At 44.9% G+C, this 18702-nt stretch overlaps 1 protein-coding gene across 6 annotated transcripts in view; it reads left to right on the forward strand.

Annotated features, from left to right (window-relative positions):
- Positions 1-18702, forward strand: part of LOC123724063 (protein MTSS 1) — a 155340-nt gene that overhangs the window by 103333 nt on the left and 33305 nt on the right. For all 6 annotated transcript variants that reach the window (XM_082975969.1, XM_082975974.1, XM_082975972.1 and 3 more), the window contains exons 4-6: positions 11229-11313; positions 12626-12717; positions 15779-15853. In XM_082975969.1, coding sequence (XP_082832095.1) covers positions 11229-11313; positions 12626-12717; positions 15779-15853 — 252 coding nt within the window. The remainder of the gene's footprint in view (positions 1-11228; positions 11314-12625; positions 12718-15778; positions 15854-18702) is intronic.

The raw sequence follows: 18702 nt of genomic DNA on the forward strand, positions 1-18702 counted from the left end.
GGGGATCAGATAGGAACAGGGAGGATCAGATAGGAACAGGGAGGATCAGATAGGAACAGAGAGGATCAGAGAGGAACAGGGAGGATCAGATAGGAACAGGGAGGATCAGAGAGGAACAGGGAGGATCAGAGAGGAACAGGGAGGATCAGATAGGAACAGGGAGGATCAGAGAGGAACAGGGAGGATCAGATAGGAACAGGGAGGATCAGAGAGGAACAGGGAGGATCAGATAGGAACAGGGAGGATCAGAGAGGGACAGGGAGGATCAGAGAGGAACAGGGAGGATCAGGGAGGATCAGAGAGGAACAGGGAGGATCAGATAGGAACAGGGAGGATCAGATAGGAACAGGGAGGATCAGAGAGGAACAGGGAGGATCAGAGAGGAACAGGGAGGATCAGAGAGGAACAGGGAGGATCAGAGAGGAACAGGGAGGATCAGATAGGAACAGGGAGGATCAGATAGGAACAGGGAGGAACAGGGAGGATCAGAGAGGAACAGGGAGGATCAGATAGGAACAGGGAGGATCAGAGAGGAACAGGGAGGATCAGAGAGGAACAGGGAGGATCAGAGAGGAACAGGGAGGATCAGAGAGGAACAGGGAGGATCAGAGAGGAACAGGGAGGATCAGAGAGGAACAGGGAGGATCAGAGAGGAACAGGGAGGATCAGAGAGGAACAGGGAGGATCAGACCTCTCTGTTCCTTCTAAAGCTGGAATCAGTGTGGCGGGTCAGTAGAACTAAAGAAAGCTATTTTTATTGCATGCTTGTTTGTTTTGGTGAAACAAATGTGAACAACCACGAAGGAACGAAGTCTTCTGTCATGGTGACTGTGAAGACTCTCTCTGGGTTGGACTTGTTATACAGGAAGAGCTGTCAGCAGGACTGCCAGAATGCATGTCCTCTCATGTAGGAAGGGATCATATGTGTCGTGTTAGAACCTGAGATTTTACAACCCAGGTTGGGGTTCCCTGTCTGGGGTAGCTTCCTTATACCAGGGTCCTGTTCAGGAGGGCACACCATAGGAACAGTATCACTATGACTATCACCATAGGAACAGTATCACTATGACTATCACCATAGGAACAGTATCACTATGACTATCACCATAGGAACAGTATCACTATGACTATCACCATAGGAACAGTATCACTATGACTATCACCATAGGAACAGTATCACTATGACTATCACCATAGGAACAGTATCACTATGACTATCACCATAGGAACAGTATCACTATCACTGTCACCATAGGAACAGTATCACTATGACTATCACCATAGGAACAGTATCACTATGACTATCACCATAGGAACAGTATCACTATGACTATCACCATAGGAACAGTATCACTATGACTATCACCATAGGAACAGTATCACTATGACTATCACCATAGGAACACTATCACTATGACTATCACCATAGGAACAGTATCACTATGACTATCACCATAGGAACAGTATCACTATGACTATCACCATAGGAACACTATCACTATGACTATCACCATAGGAACAGTATCACTATGACTGTCACCATAGGAACAGTATCACTATGACTATCACCATAGGAACAGTATCACTATGACTATCACCATAGGAACAGTATCACTATGACTATCACCATAGGAACAGTATCACTATGACTGTCACCATAGGAACAGTATCACTATGACTATCACCATAGGAACAGTATCACTATGACTGTCACCATAGGAACAGTATCACTATGACTATCACCATAGGAACAGTATCACTATGACTATCACCATAGGAACAGTATCACTATGACTGTCACCATAGGAACAGTATCACTATGACTATCACCATAGGAACAGTATCACTATGACTGTCACCATAGGAACAGTATCACTATGACTATCACCATAGGAACAGTATCACTATGACTATCACCATAGGAACAGTATCACTATGACTATCACCATAGGAACAGTATCACTATGACTATCACCATAGGAACAGTATCACTATGACTATCACCATAGGAACAGTAGCACTATGACTGTCACCATAGGAACAGTAGCACTATGACTGTCACCATAGGAACAGTATCACTATGACTGTCACCATAGGAACAGTATCACTATGACTGTCACCATAGGAACAGTATCACTATGACTGTCACCATAGGAACAGTATCACTATGACTGTCAATCAATCAATCAAATTTATTTTTATATAGCCCTTCGTACATCAGCTGATATCTCATAGGGGGACTATCAATATGGCTGTATTGTATTATTGTTCCTGACTGTGTGATAGGAAAAAGAGGGTTGTATATCCTACTGTCACCACACCCTCTCATATAACAACTAGTCAATCTGAGGTAAAGAGAGGTGACCACCACACCCTCTCATATAACAACTAGTCAATCTGAGGTAAAGAGAGGTGACCTCCACACCCTCTCATATAACAACTAGTCAATCTGAGGTAAAGAGAGCTGACCTCCACACCCTCTCGTATAACAACTAGTCAATCTGAGGTAAAGAGAGGTGACCACCACACCCTCTCATATAACAACTAGTCAATCTGAGATAAAGAGAGGTGACCACCACACCCTCTCATATAACAACTAGTCAATCTGAGGTAAAGAGAGGTGACCTCCACACCCTCTCATAAAACAACTAGTCAATCTGAGGTAAAGAGAGGTGACCTCCACACCCTCTCATATAACAACTAGTCAATCTGAGGTAAAGAGAGTTGACCTCCACACCCTCTCATATAACAACTAGTCAATCTGAGGTAAAGAGAGGTGACCTCCACACCCTCTCATATAACAACTAGTCAATCTGAGGTAAAGAGAGGTGACCTCCACACCCTCTCATATAACAACTAGTCAATCTGAGGTAAAGAGAGTGACCTCCACACCCTCTCATATAACAACTAGTCAATCTGAGGTAAAGAGGGATAAGTGACAGCATCTCATAAAGGGGCTCAAATAAAAACAGCTCTCTCCCTCTCCTCTCTCTCTCACTTTCTCTCTCTCTCTCAATTCAATTCTCTCTCTCTCTCTCTCTCTCTCTCTCTCTCTCTCTCTCTCACTTTCTCTCTCTCAATTCAATTCTCTCTCTGTCTCTCCCTTTCTCTGTCTGTCTGTCTGTCTGTCTGTCTGTCTGTCTGTCTGTCTGTCTGTCTGTCTGTCTGTCTGTCTGTCTGTCTGTCTGTCTGTCTGTGTATGTGTCTCTCTCCCTTTTTCTCTCTCGCTCTCTCTCTTTCTCTGTAGACTGTACATTTATTATCAGAAACAAGAGGTGGACTGTGTCTCAGGCGGACCTGAGGTTTTAGGTTCTGCTGCTGGTTTTAGTTCAGAGAGACAGACGGACAGACGGAGTGAGAGAGAGACACAGAGGGATTGAGTGAAAACAATCAGGGTTCACAACTCAGTGTTACAGTGTGCTCTTATGAGACTAGAGACTGACCTCCTTGTCGTCAAGATAATGAGATTGTGAAAGGATAACAGAGAGAAACGATTTTGTCACATTTACTCTACATTATCTTTACACATTGTCCAGTTAATTTCAGGGAAAAAGTCACTTCTTTATTAACAGAATAGTGAGACTGATAGCTAATGATGAATGATAGCTAAGAACTTCTGTTGCAGTCTGGCTTTGTCCATTTCCGTATTCTGCTGTCATTTTAAGTGTCTGTAAACATACAGTGCCATTTCAGACTGCGTTATACTGTAGCGCCATGAAAGGGTTTCATTACACGGTTGGTCAAGCCGGTGGTTTTGTCTGAAGTCTTTACAAGCACAGTAGCAATGTGTTTAAACTAGGCTTCCCTCAGTATGCCGAGGTACACTACATGAACAAAAGTATGTGGACACCTGCTCGTCCAACATCTCAATACAAAATCACGGGCATTAATGTGGAGTTGGTCCCCCCCTTCCCTGCTATAACAGCCTCCACTCTTCTGGGAAGGCTTTCCACTAGATGTTGGAACATTGCTGCTATAACAGCCTCCACTCTTCTGGGAAGGCTTTCCACTAGATGTTGGAACATTGCTGCTATAACAGCCTCCACTCTTCTGGGAAGGCTTTCCTACTCGATGTTGGAACATTGCTGCTATAACAGCCTCCACTCTTCTGGGAAGGCTTTCCTACTCGATGTTGGAACATTGCTGCGGGGACTTACTTCCATTCAGCCATGAGCATTAGTGAGGTCGGGCACTGATGTTGGGCGATTAGGCCTGGCTCGCAGTCGACGTTCCAATTCATCCCAAAGGTGTTCAATGGGGTTGAGGTCAGGGCTCTGTGCAGGCCAGTCAAGTTCTTCCGACAACGATCTCGACAAACCATTTCTGTATGAACCTTTGTGCACAGGGGGCATTGTCATGCTGAAAGGGCCTTCACCAAACTGTTGTCACAAAGTTGGAAGCACAGAATCATCTAGAATGTCATTGCATGCTGTATCCATTCACAGGAAACTAAGGGGCCGAGCCTGAACCATGAAAAACAGCCCAGTTTGGAATTTGCAGTTTGGAATTTGAAGGGGTGTCCACATACTTTTGTGTACATTGTGTATGTTTGTTTACAAACACCACACAGAGCAAACGAAAGCTTTGTGACGTGACAACCCACTGTCGTGCAGCGCAAGAGAGGTGATCAGGTTACACTTGAAATTCACTACTAATGTTTGCCAGCTAAATATTTTATAAGTTTAACTATCTAACATGTGCCAAATCAATTCTCTCCGGGGCTCCAGCTATGCATTTGGTTTGTTTGCTAAGTGGCTAGCTTGCAAGATCAAGCGTATTGGTTAAAGCAGAGACAACCAATCCCCTCCTGGATCCAGATCCCTACTGTCTAATATTGTTTTGTGCGTGCAGCAAACTGTGAGGAGCCTTTTGAGATAGTTGTATAACTTTATGAGCTGGATTGTTTGTCCTTCCAATTAGCTTGCGCATGTTAGCATTTAGCTAAGGTCCGCTATGGGAATTCGCTTGTTAGCATTTAGCTAGCATCCGCTATAGAATTCTATGGAATTCGCTAGTACTTTGTTAGCATTTAGCTAGCGTCCGTTTTTTTTTTTAACGTTTGGAAAGAAATCAAACCCCTTGTGTGCACTGCCGGTAATACCGTATAACCCGGTATGGTACAAGAACAGTATAAAAATCTGGATCCCGCCCAACCCGAGTTTAAACTCTTCTTCTGGACGTTGTCTCTACTCCTGTTCTGTCTGAATGGCCCCTGACATTCGTAAGGCCTAAGACCCAAACACAGCAGCATTTTCTGGCCACAACCCGCCAAATCCAACCTCTGTATCAAGGGGCCCAAGATCCAACCCTGTACTAAGGGGTCTAAGATCCAACCCTGTATCAAGGGGTCTAAGATCCAACCCTGTATCAAGGGGGCTAAGATCCAACCCTGTATCAAGGAGTCTAAGATCCAACCCTGTATCAAGGGGTCTAAGATCCAACCCTGTATCAAGGGGTCTAAGATCCAACCCTGTATCAAGGGGTCTAAGATCCAACCCTGTATCAAGGGGGCTAAGATCCAACCCTGTATCAAGGGATCTAATATCCAACCCTGTATCAAGGGGCCCAAGATCCAACCCTGTATCAAGGGGGCTAAGATCCAACCCTGTATCAAGGGGCCCAAGATCCAACCCTGTATCAAGGGATCTAATATCCAACCCTGTATCAAGGGGGCTAAGATCCAACCCTGTATCAAGGGGACTAAGATCCAACCCTGTATCAAGGGGTCTAAGATCCAACCTTGTATCAAGGGGTCTAAGATCCAACCTTGTATCAAGGGGGCAAAGATCCAACCCTGTATCAAGGGGTCTAAGATCCAACCCTGTACCAAGGGGGCTAAGATCCAACCCTGTACCAAGGGGGCTAAGATCCAACCCTGTATCTAAGGGGCTAAGATCCAACCCTGTACCAAGGGGGCTAACATCCAACCCTGTATCAAGGGGGCTAAGATCCAACCCTGTATCTAAGGGGCTAAGATCCAACCCTGTATCTAAGGGGCTAAGATCCAACCCTGTATCAAGGGGGCTAAGATCCAACCCTGTATCAAGGGGGCTAAGATCCAACCCTGTATCAAGGGGGCTAAGATCCAACCCTGTATCAAGGGGGCTAAGATCCAACCCTGTATCTAAGGGGCTAAGATCCAACCCTGTACCAAGGGGTCTAAGATCCAACCTTGTATCAAGGGGGCTAAGATCCAACCCTGTATCAAGGGGTCTAAGATGGGTTATTGTGGGGTTATTATAAGCTGTTAACAAATCACCCTCCACCCTCACCCACTACCATACAAGCTCCAACAAAAGCAGTAGGTCTCAGTGAGTTTCTGGAAGTGATTTTGAAGTCCCGTCCTGCAGAGCTGTTCATTCATTCCACAGTAGAGCAGTCTGCTCCATGCAGGGTTAAACAGAACAGACCTTCACTCCCACTGGGCAGGGCACTGAGGACAGACAATGATCCTGCCAGTCAATGTCAAGCCTCTCATCTGGCTTGGAGTGTTGACTGGTCTAGAGGAGGCCCCAGCTGATTGTAGGGTTCTGGTGAGGCTTTACTGCCATAGGCTGGGCATGGATACATGGACCACGTGCCCAGCTAAACACAGACAGGAACACACACCAACTGTACACACACGTCCGTCTGTCTGTCTGTCTGTCTGTCTGTCTGTCTGTCTGTCTGTCTGTCTGTCTGTCTGTCTGTCTGTCTGTCTGTCTGTCTGTCTGTCTGTCCTTCATCCAGGCTGTCTGTCTGTACTTCATCCAGTCTGTCTGTCTGTCTGTCTGTCTGTCTCTGTCTGTCTGTCTGTCTGTCTCTCTGTCCGTCCGTCCGTCCGTCCGTCCGTCCGTCTGTCTGTCCTTCATCCAGGCTGTCTGTCTGTCTGTATTTCATCCAGTCTGTCTGTCTGTCTGTCTGTCTGTCTGTCTGTCTGTCTGTCTGTCTGTCTGTCTGTCTGTCTGTCTGTCTGTCTGTCTGTCTGTCTGTCTGTCTGTCTGTCTGTCCTTCATCCAGGCTGTGTGTTAAGCCTAAATGGGACCCTGCAGTGTTAATAAACATTAATAGCTCTTTAAACCAGAGGAAGTGATTTGTAAAAAGGCCTTTTTATTTCTAATTAATCTCCTAGCAGATTAGTCAGTCGTAGCATGGTTTGGCGTTTTGAGCCGAGGCATAGAGGCTGTAAGGCTAGCCAAGAGCAAATGAAACCTGCCTTGTAGGGCATTACAGTGAGTAACCTTTATGCTGCTTTTATTATTGTCATTTCTTTATTTAACCTTTTATTTAACCTTTATCTAACCTTTATTTAACCTTTTATTTAACTAGGCAAGTCAGTTAAGAACAAATTCTTATTTACAATGACGGCCTACCCCGGCCAAACCCCGACGACGCTGGGCCAATTGTGCGCCGCCCTATGGGACTCCCAATCACGGCCGGTTGTGATACAGCCTGGAATCGAACCAGGATGTCTGTAGTGACGCCTCTAGCACTGAGATGCAGTACCTTAGACCGCTGCGGCCACTCGGGAGCTACTAGCTTGCTCCCAGACCTAAAGGCCTGTGTGCTCTAGCCAAGCTGAAAACGATAAAGGAGTTGACTAAGCTAAAGCACATTGACATCTGGACCAGGCCACTTCAGCTGTAGTGTTCCCTTGAGTCCTGTCTGTGTCTCTCTAGTGTCTATGTTAGAGTCATGTTAGGCTGCAGAGCCTTAGTTAATGGGGTGTTGTAGTTCAGCAGGGGCCCTGTCCTGTCGTAGCTGCTCTGTCCTGTTGATGAGGCAGAGGGGAACAGAACAGGGAACAATACCCTGGGAGGAAGTCCCCGTGAGGGATACAATGTGTCCGTCCGCTGCAGCTCAGTCCCTGGGCCTCGGGGGTCGTACAGCTGCTGGGACCTTTCAGTGTTTAGGGGGACCATGGGCGGTCTTCCAGTGTTTAGGGGGACCAGGGGCCTTTGTGTAGGCTAGGTACCCCTGGTGGAATTTGACAAGCGTGTTGTGGCACCTCATTGCTACTCTCCTCTCCCATACATGGACCACATGCCCAGCTAAACACAGAATTTCCCGGTGGCATCGACGGCCATGGTCTTCGATGCCCCCTTGTGTGGCCGTAATGCCCTCTAAAAACATCCATGCCTTGCAGCCACCATAGTGGCCATTGTGCACTTGGGCTGAATATAATAATTGTAAATCCCTTCTCCCAGCTGCCAATTGGCCTGCTCCAAAGCACCTCTCACTCACATGACTTTTTCAGATATCTCAATTCTTATTAGCCAATGCCTATCATGTGATGGGATCTGTGAGGCCCCAGCTCGGCTACTAGTGAAGACGCATCGGGGATTCAACGGTACGCGTCCTTATCGAATTTAGAGGTGCATATTAAACATGTTACAAAGAAACTGTCCACATTTCCTTTTAGGTCAGTCAACAAGATGAGTAACAAACAGCAAGAGCACTAGCCTATGTTAATCTACTATCCCCCATAGTACAACCGTTGATCCATTCTATTGGTCAGCTTGTCCTTCTGTGTGAGAAATAAATATTCCAAACAGACTCTGGGACAGTTGTGGGACGACAGATCACAAATTAATACAACCACTGTAGCCAACATCAAATAAAAAAAACATTTTAAAAGCAATGAGGCTGATGCAACAGATCAGAAGATTTAGCTTAAAATGTTGATAAACTATTAGTCTATATTTTCACATTCTAAACTGTTAGTCTATATCTTCACATTATAAACTGTTAGACTATATCTTCACATTATAAACTATTAGTCTATATCTTCACATTATAAACTGTTAGTCTATATCTTCACATTCTAAACTATTAGTCTATATCTTCACATTATAAACTGTTAGTCTATATCTTCACATTATAAACTGTTAGTCTATATTTTCACATTATAAACTATTAGTCTATATCTTCACATTCTAAACTATTAGTCTATATCTTCACATTATAAACTATTAGTCTATATCTTCACATTATAAACTGTTAGTCTATATCTTCACATTATAAACTATTAGTCTATATCTTCACATTATAAACTATTAGTCTATATCTTCACATTATAAACTGTTAGTCTATATCTTCACATTATAAACTGTTAGTCTATATCTTCACATTATAAACTGTTAGACTATATCTTCACATTATAAACTATTAGTCTATATCTTCACATTCTAAACTATTAGTCTATATCTTCACATTATAAACTATTAGTCTATATCTTCACATTATAAACTATTAGACTATATCTTCACATTATAAGCGCAGCAATGCGCACATGTTCCACAATGCAATTAGCAGGAAAACACACTTCTCCAAAGCGCACTGCAAATGCGAGCGGTTTCATTTGCAGAGACAAACTATAGCCAATACCATAGTCTACCCCCTACTCTTTGACAGGCAGGCTAATTCATTATTTGTGTACATTTACATACACTTATGTTTTTCTTAACAGAACAGCGTTTTTCAGTTTTCAAAACAATTTAGTTGGCTATTTTGGTTAATATCCTTGGTACCCTTGCAGATAGCCTTGGTGCCCTAGCGGATAGCCTTGGTACCCTAGCAGATAGCCTTGGTGTCCTAGCAGATTGCCTTGGTACCCTAGCAGATAGCCTTGGTGCCCTAGCAGATGGCCTTGGTGTCCTAGCAGATTGCCTTGGTACCCTAGCAGATAGCCTTGGTGCCCTAGCAGATGGCCTTGGTGTCCTAGCAGATGGCCTTGGTGCCCTAGCAGATAGCCTTGGTACCCTAGCAGATGGCCTTGGTGTCCTAGCAGATGGCCTTGGTGCCCTTGCAGATAGCCTTGGTGCCCTAGCAGATGGCCTTGGTGTCCTAGCAGATAGCCTTGGTGTCCTAGCAGATAGCCTTGGTACCCTAGCGGATAGCCTTGGTACCCTAGCAGATTGCCTTGGTACTCTAGCAGATAGCCTTGGTGCCCTAGCAGATAGCCTTGGTACCCTAGCAGATAGCCTTGGTGCCCTAGCAGATAGCCTTGGTACCCTAGCAGATAGCCTTGGTGCCCTAGCAGATAGCCTTGGTGCCCTAGCAGATAGCCTTGGTACCCTAGCAGATAGCCTTGGTACCCTAGCAGATAGCCTTGGTACCCTAGCAGATAGCCTTGGTGCCCTAGCAGATAGCCTTGGTACCCTAGCAGATAGCCTTGGTGCCCTAGCAGATAGCCTTGGTGCCCTAGCAGATAGCCTTGGTACCCTAGCAGATAGCCTTGGTGCCCTAGCAGATAGCCTTGGTACCCTAGCAGATAGCCTTGGTACCCTAGCAGATAGCCTTGGTGCCCTAGCAGATAGCCTTGGTGCCCTAGCAGATAGCCTTGGTGCCCTAGCAGATAGCCTTGGTGTCCTAGCAGATAGCCTTGGTACCCTAGCAGATAGCCTTGGTGCCCTAGCAGATAGCCTTGGTGCCCTAGCAGATAGCCTTGGTGCCCTAGCAGATAGCCTTGGTGCCCTAGCAGATAGCCTTGGTACCCTAGCAGATAGCCTTGGTGCCCTAGCAGATAGCCTTGGTACCCTAGCAGATAGCCTTGGTGCCCTAGCAGATAGCCTTGGTACCCTAGCAGATAGCCTTGGTGCCCTAGCAGATAGCCTTGGTACCCTAGCAGATAGCCTTGGTACCCTAGCAGATAGCCTTGGTGCCCTAGCAGATAGCCTTGGTGCCCTAGCAGATAGCCTTGGTGCCCTAGCAGATAGCCTTGGTACCCTAGCAGATAGCCTTGGTTCCCTGGCACCTCTTGAAGGCCATATGGCCTTGCCCCTAAAATCCTGAAATTCCAGGCCTGTCCTCTCCCTCCCTCATTGGGCCTTTAGGTTTATTACTGGTGGTGATGTTACAACTCACCATTGTGTTTTGTATCAAAAAGTGGGTTGGGCGTCTTTGTATGTAAGGAGAGAGCAGCATTCTCTAGTGTTTATTTACAAAGCACTCATGCAGAAACTTCCTATTTATCTATCATCATTAATTACCAAACCCAGTCTCAGGCTTGGATAACACCAGGGACACCAGGGACATTGGTTCAGCTCTAACCAGGATGTATTGTTTGTGTGTTACAGGAGGCACCAGGGACATTGGTTCAGCTCTAACCAGGATGTATTGTTTGTGTGTTACAGGAGGCACCAGGGACATTGGTTCAGCTCTAACCAGGATGTATTGTTTGTGTGTTACAGGAGGCACCAGGGACATTGGTTCAGCTCTAACCAGGATGTATTGTTTGTGTGTTACAGGAGGCACCAGGGACATTGGTTCAGCTCTAACCAGGATGTGTATGAGACACAGAAGCATCGAGGCCAAGCTCAGAGACTTTTCAATGTAAGGATGTTCTCATTTACAACCACACTACTAGACCATCATTTACCATTGATTTGTAGTACATGTCACTTTGAACGAAATTAAGAAGTGTGTGTGTGTGTGTGTGTGTGTGTGTGTGTGTGTGTGTGTGTGTGTGTGTGTGTGTGTGTGTGTGTGTGTGTGTGTGTGTAACAGTGTCGTTAAAGTGAGACATTACTGATGAATCTGTAGAATGTCACCCAGCTCAGCCGATTCTACTCTTTCCCAGCATTCCACTGTCTCAGGGGCATGTCTGGTCCACGACACACACACACAGGGAGATCTCTAATTTCTTCAAGGCATTTTGGATAAATTCTTCTTGCGTCTCCATGGCTGTGACAGTGTGAAGTAGTAAACCTAGGTGCCTGTGGTCAAGCCTAGCTACACACACACACACACACACACACACACCAAAAACACATACACACAGACAGACACACACACACACACACACACACACACACACACACACACACACACACACACACACACCAAAAACACATACACACAGACAGACACACACACCACAAACACACATAATGAAAAACACACACACAGTCACCACCACTATGCCCCGCCCCATCACTGTTATGCCCTGACCACTCATCACCACTATGGCCCGCCCCCTCATCACCGCTCTGCCCCGCCCCCTCATCACCACTATGCCCCGCCCCATCATTGCTCTGCCCCGCCCCCGCATCACTATTATGCCCCGCCCCCTCATCACCGCTCTGCCCCGCTCCCTCATCACCGCTATGCCCCACCCCCTCATCACTGCTATGCCCCGCCCCCACATCACCGCTATGCCCCGCCCCCTCATCACTGCTTTGCCCCGCCCCCTCACCACCACTATGCCCCGCCTCCTCATCACCACTATACCCCGCCCCCACATCACCGCTATGCCCCACCCCCTCATCACCGCTATGCCCCGCCCCCACATCACCGCTATGCCCCGCCCCCTCATCACTGCTCTGCCCTGCCCCCGCATCACTATTATGCCCCGCCCCCTCATCACCGCTCTTCCCCGCTCCCTCATCACCGCTATGCCCCACCCCCTCATCACCGATATGCCCCGCCCCCACATCACCACTATGCCCCGCCCCCCATCACCACTATGCCCCGCCCCCACATCACAACTATGCCCCGCCACCTCATCACCACTATGCCCCGCCACCTCATCACCACTATGCCCCTCTCTACTGAAAGACTAGCCTTTTGGTGGGCTAGGAGAGATCCTAATAAACAATACTGGATTTCTAATGTTTCTCACCTTTGTGATTGCTGTGACCTGCAGGGCTTTCATGGACTGCATGATCAACCCTCTACAGGATCAGATGGAGGAGTGGAAGAGAGGAACTAACACACTGGATAAGGACCATGCTAAAGGTACCATCATAACATATAGATATATAATAATATAGAGAGGAACCAACACTCTGGATAAGGACCATGCTAAAGGTACCATCATAACATATAGATATATAATAATATAGAGAGGAACCAACACTCTGGATAAGGACCATGCTAAAGGTACCATCATAACATATAGATATATAATAATATAGAGAGGAACCAACACTCTGGATAAGGACCATGCTAAAGGTACCATCATAACATATAGATATATAATAATATAGAGAGGAACCAACACTCTGGATAAGGACCATGCTAAAGGTACCATCATAACATATAGATATGTAATAATATAGAGAGGAACCAACACTCTGGATAAGGACCATGCTAAAGGTACCATCATAACACATAGATATGTAATAATATAGAGAGGAACCAACACTCTGGATAAGGACCATGCTAAAGGTATCATCATAACAGAGAGTATAGAGAGAGAGAGGGGGGTATATATATTTGTATATACAGTTGAAGTCGGAAGTTTACATACACTTTAGCCAAATACATTTAAACTCAGTTTTTCACAATTCCTGACATTTAATCCTAGTAAAAATTCCCTGTCTTAGGTCAGCTAGGATCACCACTTTATTTTAAGAATGTGAAATGTCAGAATAATAGTAGAAAGAATGATTTATTTCAGCTTTTATTTCTTTCATCACATTCCCAGTGGGTCAGAAGTTTACATACACTCAATTAGTATTTGGTAGCATTGCCTTTAAATTGTTTAACTTGGGTCAAACGTTTCGGGTAGCCTTCCGCAAGCTTCCCACAATAAGTTGGGTACATTTTGGCCCATTCCTCCTGACAGAGCTGGTGTAACTGAGTCAGGTTTGTAGGCCTCCTTGCTCGCACACGCTTTTCAGTTCTGCCCACAAATTTTCAGGGCTTTGTGATGGCCACTCCAATACCTTGACTTTGTTGTCCTTAAGCCATTTTGCCACAACTTTGGACGTATGCTTGGGGTCATTGTCCATTTGGAAGACCCATTTGCGACCAAGCTTTAACTTCCTGACTGATGTCTTGAGATGCTGCTTTAATGCACATCATTTCCTTCCTCATCTATTTTGTGAAGTGCACCAGTCCCTCCTGCAGAAAAGCACCCCCACAACATGATACTGCCACCCCCGTCCTTCACGGTTGGGATGGTGTTCTTCGGCTTGCAAGCCTCCCCCTTTTTCCTCCAAACATAACGATGGTCATTATGGCCAAACAGTTCTATTTTTGTTTCATCAGACCAGAGGACATTTCTCCAAAAAGTACGATATTTTCCCCATGTGCAGTTGCAAACCGTAGTCTGGCTTTTTTATGGCGGTTTTGGAGCAGTGGCTTCTTCCTTGCTGAGCGGCCTTTCAGGTTATGTTGATATAGGACTCGTTTTACTGTAGATATAGATACTTTCGTACCTGTTTCCTCCAGCATCTTCACAAGGTCCTTTTCTGTTGTTCTGGGATTGATTTGCACTTTTCGCAACAAAGTACGTTCATCTCTAGAAGAGAGAACGCGTCTCCTTCCTGAACGGTATGACGGCTGCGTGGTCCCATGGTGTTTATACCTGCGTACTATTGTTTGTACAGATGAATGTGGTACCTTCAAACTTCTGACCCACTGGAATTGTGATACGGTGAATTATAAATGAAATAATCTGTCTGTAAACAATTGTTGGAAAAATTACTTGTGTCATGCACAAAGTAGATGTCCTAACCGACTTGCCAAAACTATAGTTTGTTTACAAGAAATTTGTGGCGTGGTTGAAAAACGAGTTTTAATGACTCCAACCTAAGTGTATGTAAACTTCCGACTTCAACTGTATAATAATATAACCATACACTACAAGCCAGTGTAATATACACTACATGAACAAAAGTATGTGGACACCTGCTAGTCGAACATCTCATTCCAAAATCATGACCATTAATATGGAGTTGGTCCCCCCCCTTTGCTGCTATAACAGCCTCCACTCTTCTGGGAAGGCTTTCCACTAGATGTTGGAACATTGCTGCTATAACAGCCTCCACTCTTCTGGGAAGGCTTTCCACTAGATGTTGGGACATTGCTGCTATAACAGCCTCCACTCTTCTGGGAAGGCTTTCCACTAGATGTTGTAACATTGCTGCGAGGATTTGCTTCCATTCAGCCACAAGAGCATTAGTGAGGTCGGGCACTGATGTTGGGGCGATTAGGCCTGGCTCACAGTCTGCGTTCCAATTAATCCCAAAGGTGTTCGATGGGGTTGAGGTCAGTGCTCTGTGCAGGCCAGTCAAGTTCTTCCACACCGATCTCAATAAACCATTTCTGTACGGCATTGTCATGCTGAAACAGGAAAGGGCCTTCCCCAAATTGTTGCCACAAAGTTGGAACAAGCTAGTCACAAAGTTTTACGAGCATCAGCACTCGGCGATCCCGTCCTATGAGCTTGTGTGGCCACTTCGCGGCTGAGCCGTTGTTGCACCTAGACGTTTCCACTTCACAATAACAGCACTTACAGTTGACCGGAGCAGCTCTAGCAGGGCAGAAATTTGACGAACTGACTTGTTGGAAAAGTGGCATCCTATGACGGTGCTACTTTGAAAGTCACTGAGCTCTTCAGTAAAGCCATTATACTGCCAATGTTTGTCTATGGAGATTACATGGCTGTGTGCTCGATTTTATACACCTGTCAGCAACGGGTGTGGCTGAAATAGTTTATATATATATATATATATATACCTCTGCACACCACAGTCAACATTCACTCTCTGTTTAGAGTTTAGCTTATTTTCTTTTCCTCTTTGACCCGAATTTTGTTTTATTGTACAATTTAGTAAAACACGCGTCAAAACCAACAAGACAGGGTCAGTCACATATGAGCTCACTATTTGGCACAATAGTGAACCAATGAGTTATAGGTGTTTATTAAATGGCTGATAAACGACAGAATAACATGTATACCAGTCAGCTACTTCACCTTTTACCACCTCTAGAAATGTTGTAATATCCACTGACTGTGCTCAGCTTTAGGGTTTCCTGACACGCTGTTGACCCCATTTCCCCCCCACAGAGTACAAGAAAGTTCGGAGTGAGATCAAGAAGAAGTCTTTAGACACTCTGAAGCTACAGAAGAAGGCAAAGAAAGGTAGACTCTATCCGTCTGTCTGTCTGTCTGTCTGTCTGTCTGTCTGTCTGTCTGTCTGTCTGTCTGTCTGTCTGTCTGTCTGTCTGTCTGTCTGTCTGTCTGTCTGTCTGTCTGCGTCTGTCTGTCTGTCTGTCTGTCTGTCTGTCTCGTCTCGTCCGTCCCGTCCCGTCCCGTCCCGTCCTGCTTCACTTCTCTACTGGCTGTGCCATACAAATAGAGTTATTACAACATATGTACGATACATATAATGTCTGTGGGCTTGGCCGTATGAAGTAAAGTATAAACCCTGTACCTCTATGGGCTGTTGTTTCCCCTTGAGGTCCTACCTACACATTCCATGTAGTCTAAAGCAAATAGAGTTGAACGTCAATGAGGCCACTCAGGGACTCTACAGTATAAAACACAGTACATATTTATGTAACATTTATTATATATAGTACATCTCTACGTACATTTGGTACGCTTAGGCAAATGGACATGCAAATTGAGTTGAACATCCTCCCTACTGAATGTCCTTACTCTATGCTATGGTTTCTGTTGGTTATGTAAGAATGTTCCTGATCCCTGTCAGACTCTGTGGATTGGCAGATATCATTTGTACACATGAATCTATCTGAATGATGTCTGGAAACATGGAGTAAAAACAACAACATCAGCTCATATTGTCTGTCATTATACTGAAACCAGGACACTGGCTGTGTCCCAAATGGCACCCTATTCCCTATATAGTGCACTACTTTAGTACAGGGTCTATAGGGCCCAAAGATGTGCACTACACAGGAAATAGGGTGCCATTTGGAACAGATTCTCTGCTCAACTACTGAGTATCCGTTTGTGTCGTCCTTTCTCCCTCGTAGGACAGCACATCCCAATTGAATACGCATGCAGTCAGTCAGTCTTTGTGTAGGCCTACGCACCATGAAAGGAAATGGAGACGCTATTGAAAAGGTTCAATATGTGTCTAGACAGATAGACAGAGAGAGAGCATCTATGGAAGCTCCTATTCAAGCTGTCAGTTATCTTGAGCGACAAAAGTCCAGTTGAAATTTCAAAATGTCCATCTTGAAAGCACCAAAACATCTATGCATTTTCTGCTTTCAAAGTGAACTTCAACTCTTTTTGAAACTTCTTTAGCTCAAATACTGTGCTGTTGTATTTCCATGGTGCAGTATTTAGCAGTGTGCACCTGGTCTTATTGTAGTGTTATTAGATATCCTATCTAGAGGAGCAGTATTTAGCAGTGTGCACCTGGTCTTATTGTAGTGTTATTAGATGTCCTATCTAGAGGAGCAGTATTTAGCAGTGTGCACCTGGTCTTATTGTAGTGTTATTAGATGTCCTATCTAGAGGAGCAGTATTTAGCAGTGTGCACCTGGTCTTATTGTAGTGTTATTAGATGTCCTATCTAGAGGAGCAGTATTTAGCAGTATGCACCTGGTCTTATTGTAGTGTTATTAGATGTCCTATCTAGAGGAGCAGTATTTAGCAGTGTGCACCTGGTCTTATTGAAGTGTTATTAGATATCCTATCTAGAGGAGCAGTATTTAGCAGTATGCACCTGGTCTTATTGTAGTGTTATTAGATGTCCTATCTAGAGGAGCAGTATTTAGCAGTATGCACCTGGTCTTATTGTAGTGTTATTAGATGTCCTATCTAGAGGAGCAGTATTTAGCAGTATGCACCTGGTCTTATTGTAGTGTTATTAGATGTCCTATCTAGAGGAGCAGTATTTAGCAGTATGCACCTGGTCTTATTGTAGTGTTATTAGATGTCCTATCTAGAGGAGCAGTATTTAGCAGTATGCACCTGGTCTTATTGTAGTGTTATTAGATGTCCTATCTAGAGGAGCAGTATTTAGCAGTATGCACCTGGTCTTATTGAAGTGTTATTAGATGTCCTATCTAGAGGAGCAGTATTTAGCAGTGTGCACCTGGTCTTATTGTAGTGTTATTAGATGTCCTATCTAGAGGAGCAGTATTTAGCAGTATGCACCTGGTCTTATTGTAGTGTTATTAGATGTCCTATCTAGAGGAGCAGTATTTAGCAGTGTGCACCTGGTCTTATTGAAGTGTTATTAGATATCCTATCTAGAGGAGCAGTATTTAGCAGTATGCACCTGGTCTTATTGTAGTGTTATTAGATGTCCTATCTAGAGGAGCAGTATTTAGCAGTATGCACCTGGTCTTATTGTAGTGTTATTAGATGTCCTATCTAGAGGAGCAGTATTTAGCAGTGTGCACCAAGTGGCGCAGTGGTCTAAGACACTGCATGTCAGTGCTAGAGGCGTCACTACAGACAACCTGGTTCGAATCCACACTGTATCACAACCGGCCGTGATTGGGAGTCCCATAGGGCGGCTGTCATGTCCTGACCCTAGTAAGATGTCATTTTCTATAGTAGAGTAGGGCAGGGCGTGACAGGGGGTGTTTTGGGTTGTTCTATGTTTTCTATTTCTATGTTTAAGTTCAAGTTTTTCTATTTCTATGTTGGGATTGTTTGAGGTTGATCTCTAATTGGAGGCAGCTGATCCTCATTGCCTCTGATTAGAGATCATATTTAAGTAGGGGTTTTTCTCTTCCTGTTTGTGGGTTATTATCTTTTGAGTAGTGTGTTTTCCTCTCTGCGTCACGGTTTGTTGTTTTTGTGTTTTCAAGTATTTATGTGTATTGCATTCAGTTTCACGTTTAATAAATATGTGGAACTACGAACACGCTGCATTTTGGTCCGGTCCTTCAAACAGACGTGACTGCGGCGCACATTTGGCTCAGCGCCGTCCGAGTCCGTCATTGTAAATAAGAATTTGTTCTTAACTGACTTGCCTAGTTAAATAAAGGTTATATCAAATAAAA

This window comes from Salmo salar, chromosome 05 (assembly GCF_965601325.2).
Source record: "Salmo salar chromosome 05, fSalSal1, whole genome shotgun sequence".
Taxonomy (NCBI): domain Eukaryota; kingdom Metazoa; phylum Chordata; class Actinopteri; order Salmoniformes; family Salmonidae; genus Salmo; species Salmo salar.